This window comes from Aegilops tauschii, chromosome 3 (assembly GCF_002575655.3).
Source record: "Aegilops tauschii subsp. strangulata cultivar AL8/78 chromosome 3, Aet v6.0, whole genome shotgun sequence".
In the NCBI taxonomy this organism is placed as follows: Eukaryota; Viridiplantae; Streptophyta; class Magnoliopsida; order Poales; family Poaceae; genus Aegilops; species Aegilops tauschii.
In genome coordinates, this window is record NC_053037.3 from 464681810 (window position 1) to 464685805 (window position 3996).

The 3996-nt window shown below is 52.0% G+C and overlaps 1 protein-coding gene across 1 annotated transcript; it reads right to left on the bottom strand.

Annotated features, from left to right (window-relative positions):
* Positions 1-680: 680 nt before the first annotated feature.
* On the bottom strand, positions 681-1262 carry LOC109780546 (uncharacterized). Its single transcript, XM_020339135.1, has one exon. It carries the CDS (start codon positions 1260-1262, stop codon positions 681-683), a length of 582 nt encoding a protein of 193 aa, XP_020194724.1.
* Between the last annotated feature and the right edge of the window lie 2734 nt (positions 1263-3996).

Genomic DNA, 3996 nt, shown 5'->3' on the forward strand with positions numbered 1-3996 from the left:
CCAAAAATATTCATCGATTCAAAAAATGTTCGCTAATTTAAAAAACATGCTCAAGGGTTTAAAAATCACTAATTGGTAAAAAAAATGTTCCTAAACTGAAAAATGTTCATAATTTTTAAAAAAATCGTAAATTTGTAAGAACATTTCAAGAATTTGAAAAAAGATCATGATTTCGAAAATGTTCATGATTTCAAGAAGATGAAAAGCCCCAGCCCGTCTGGCCCTGCGAGCACACACTGACAGCATGGGCCCAGCCCAAAACCAACGACGCACCAGGGAGCTTTTTTAGACTGAAAAAAACAGGGAGCTTGATTTCCTGGAAGCTTAGAGTTTTCAGTGATGCCTAAGTAGCCTAACTGCTGTCAGAGCAACTCCAGTGGGGCGACCCATTTCGTCTGCGGCCGTTCGTTTGGGTCGGCGCGGATAAAATAACCGGCCCAACGCGCCGACCCAGACGGACGTGCATCCGCTTTCGTCCCATTTCCGGCCCATTTTTTAGCCTGATTTGTGTCGGCGCGGACACAAGACGGACGCGCGCGCTCGTCCTCTTTCCTCACCGGGTCCGCTGGTCGGTGGCATAGTAGATTTAACCCTCGCCCGCCTGCTACGTCGCCGACGCCGCCGGCCATTTTTCCAGTACATAGATAGTTCTAGCGTACACAGATAAAAGAAAAAGACCACTAGTCGTCGCTTTCTGACTCCGACTTGGTAATGTCCTCCTCCGACATTTGAAGGTAGGCGTCAGCAAGCTGCTCATCTTCAAAGTCCCAACCCGACGTTTCTCGTAGCTTCAGTTTCAATAGAGCTGCCTGCTTTCGCGAACGCTTGTCCTCCCGATAGGCGGCTCGCTCCCTCCTCCTCGCGTCCCTCTCCGATCTCAATTGCTTGTAGAACTGGCGCTCGTCGACGATGTCCTGCGGGTAGCCTCCGCGCCACACCGCCAAGGCTTCCACATCCTTCTCTGCGATGGCGAGGCGACGATGCCGCCTCCGGTGGACACGACGATCCTCGTCGGTGAAAAGCCGCGGGAGAGGCGCCAGATCCTGCGCCCGCTGGCTCGACCCGTTGGGAAAATTCATATCCCGACGAGGCCTCAGGAGGCGCCACACCGCCGCGTCGTGCGCGCGGGCTGCCTCCTCTGCGGTGTCGAAGGTGCCGAGGACGAGACGTTTCTCGCGAAACCAGATCTCGGCGGAGAAGGCACCGGAGCGGCGCTCGTGGACTCCGCGAAAATCCGAAGTGCCCAGTCGGCGGATCGACATGGTGGCGCAGAGGCGGCGAGAGTGGGCGGCCGACAGACTGTGGTGGGAGCGCATTCTTTATAGCGAGCGCCGGCCGCGGCGCACGCGCGAACCTTTCCCGCGCGCGCTGGAGCGCCAAAACCAGCGCGCGCTAGGCCGCTTTCCCCCGCGTGCGAACCTTTCCCGCACGCTGGAGCGCCAAAACCAGGGCGACGGCATGATGTTAAATGCGCGCGGTCATGAAATAGATCGGCCCGTTGAGCGCACTGCCGACCCAAAATTAAAAAAGAACGGACGGCGGATGGACGACCGATCCAAACAAATAAAAAGCGAATAAAAACGCCGTCCGTTTGGGTCGCCCCGTTGGAGTTGCTCTCAGATCAAATAACCAGCATCGGCCTCCGTCCCATGTCCCTCGTTCTGTCGTTCAGCTGCTGCTGCACGCGCACTTCGCCGGTGGAGACGGAGACAACGCGCAGATGCATCGAGTGATCGAGCGGAGTGGGGCCGAGCCGGGACAGGAGCGTGCAGGCAGTAGCAGCGGGAACAGAGCTCGTTTGACCCGGTGCCGGCCGCTGGCCCGGCTTGACTGGCCGCCGCCTCGGCGACTCGGCGAGCCCAGATGCACTGGTCTGACACCGCGAGTGTTCATCGACACTGGCCTTCCGTTCGCACGGACGAGGCAAATGATTTGAAAAGAGACGGAGAAGTGAGCTTCAGATCAGATCGGTACCCTGCCGTCCGGCGTCCAATCTTTGTACTTCTTGCTTCTCTCGGCTTCCCTGTTTTTGGCAAATTTGATAATTTTGATCTGTGGATGAAATTATTTTATAAAATGAATTGCTTTTAAAAAAAATCACTCAGCTGACCATTTTTAATGGCGCCCGACACGAAGGCGCCACACTACACTGTGCAACGCCTTCCAGATAGTCGCAACACGCCTGCCAGCGTCGCATCCCGGACTGCCTAAAAATTACTAAGTCAATGCGCAGCGTCTAAGAGCTAGGCGCCACACTAGCCTCTAGGCGTTGCACTAGTGGTTGCTTCATTTGGTAGGCAACCACTAGTGCAACGCCTAGAGGCTAGGCGCTACACTGTATAGTGTGGCGCCTAGCTCTCGGGCACTGCACACTGACTTAGTAATTTTCGGATCACACGGGTGGGACGTTGGCCAGACGTGTAGCGCCTATCTGTAAGGCGTTGCACAGTGTAATGTGGCGCATTCGTGTCGGGCGTCACTAAAAAAGGTCAGCTGAGTGAAATTTTTTAGAGGCAGTTCATTTTGTGAAATGATTTCATTCATAGGTCAAATTTGTCAAATTTGCCCCTGTTTCTAGGCCCGGACGTCCCTGTCTCTGTCCATGGGCCGTGCAGGGCTGCTAGTGGAATCTATGGTCTACCATTAGTGGTTGTTTGGATAACAAATATTAGCATTGAGTTTACAGAAAACGAGTTTTTATCTGATTTTTAGGAAAACCGGTTTTACTAACTTTTTTGTTAATAGTCAGTTTATAGAAGACCACGTTTGGGTCGAAAAGTGTGTTTGTCCAGTTCTCTATTCTCCGGCGATCTTCTTATTCTCGACTTTCCGTCAATGAAACGCAGGTAATGGAGCTGGGTACTTGATCTCGCCGGACGGCCGCGTACACGCACACGTAGAAAGTTGCTACCATGGGCAAGCATCTGCAACCGGCTGCGAAATGTACGAAACGTACACGTACGCGAGAGACACAAGAGGATTCATGGCAAAAGCCTCCTCGGATCCACCTTCCTTTTGGTCGTTAACGCTGCATGCACGTCGGCGTTCATGGCCATGGCGCCCCTGCCTGTGGCTATGCACCCTCGCCGTTGGGGTTAAGGACCAGAAAAGCTTGTGCCCACTGGTGCAAACCCTTTGGTCGACGCCAAGCTGCAGCCATATATGTCTCCTCCTGCTTTGTTGTCGCGTGCCGGCGGCGGCGGCGCTCAACGAGCTGACCTCGGCGGCTGCGACGACGACCAGGACGGACGACACGGAGGACGCGGCAGCCGTGGCGCGGCGTCCAGACGAGGACGTACGAGTACGACTACGTTGTACGACTCACCGGTGAGTCCATCACAGCCGCCGTCGTCTCACTGACCCTCGAGCAGGCCGGCGATATGTAGTGAGGACGTGGCAATGGCCACCAGCCTCGGTAGCTTCTCTTCGCTCATGAACGGGCCCGCCGGGATCGGCAACAAGGAACAAGGATACGCAAATCGAGTTTTTACAAAAACGACTAATAGTCGTTTTTCCACAAAGGCGAAATTCTGGGTTATAGAAAATTCGGTTTTCCATATCCACAGATTAGTTAGGCTAGCCAAACGTGGTTTTAGGTTGTTAGGCCGTTTTCCTAGTTTATATAAAACGGATTTTCTACAAACCATCTATCCAAACAACCCCCACTCTACGAACAACACGTGAGCTGATATAAAAAGAACAACACATGAGAGATTTAACATGTATATACATCATCTTCTTGTTTCATAAAAAAAGTGGTATATATATCACCTTACAATTATTTTGAACGTTAGAAATCCCGATGTTAATCCAGAATTTTAGAAATGTATTGTTTCGTCTTATTCTGAAATAAAAGTCAAACTAGTCATTACATTTGACCACATATGCCTTTTATTTTTCCTTTGTTCGATCTTGGTGAATTAGATGTCATACACGGCGGAGGGCCGAGCAAAAAAAAGGTGATGCATATATGAATTTCACATTATCACTGTTGGA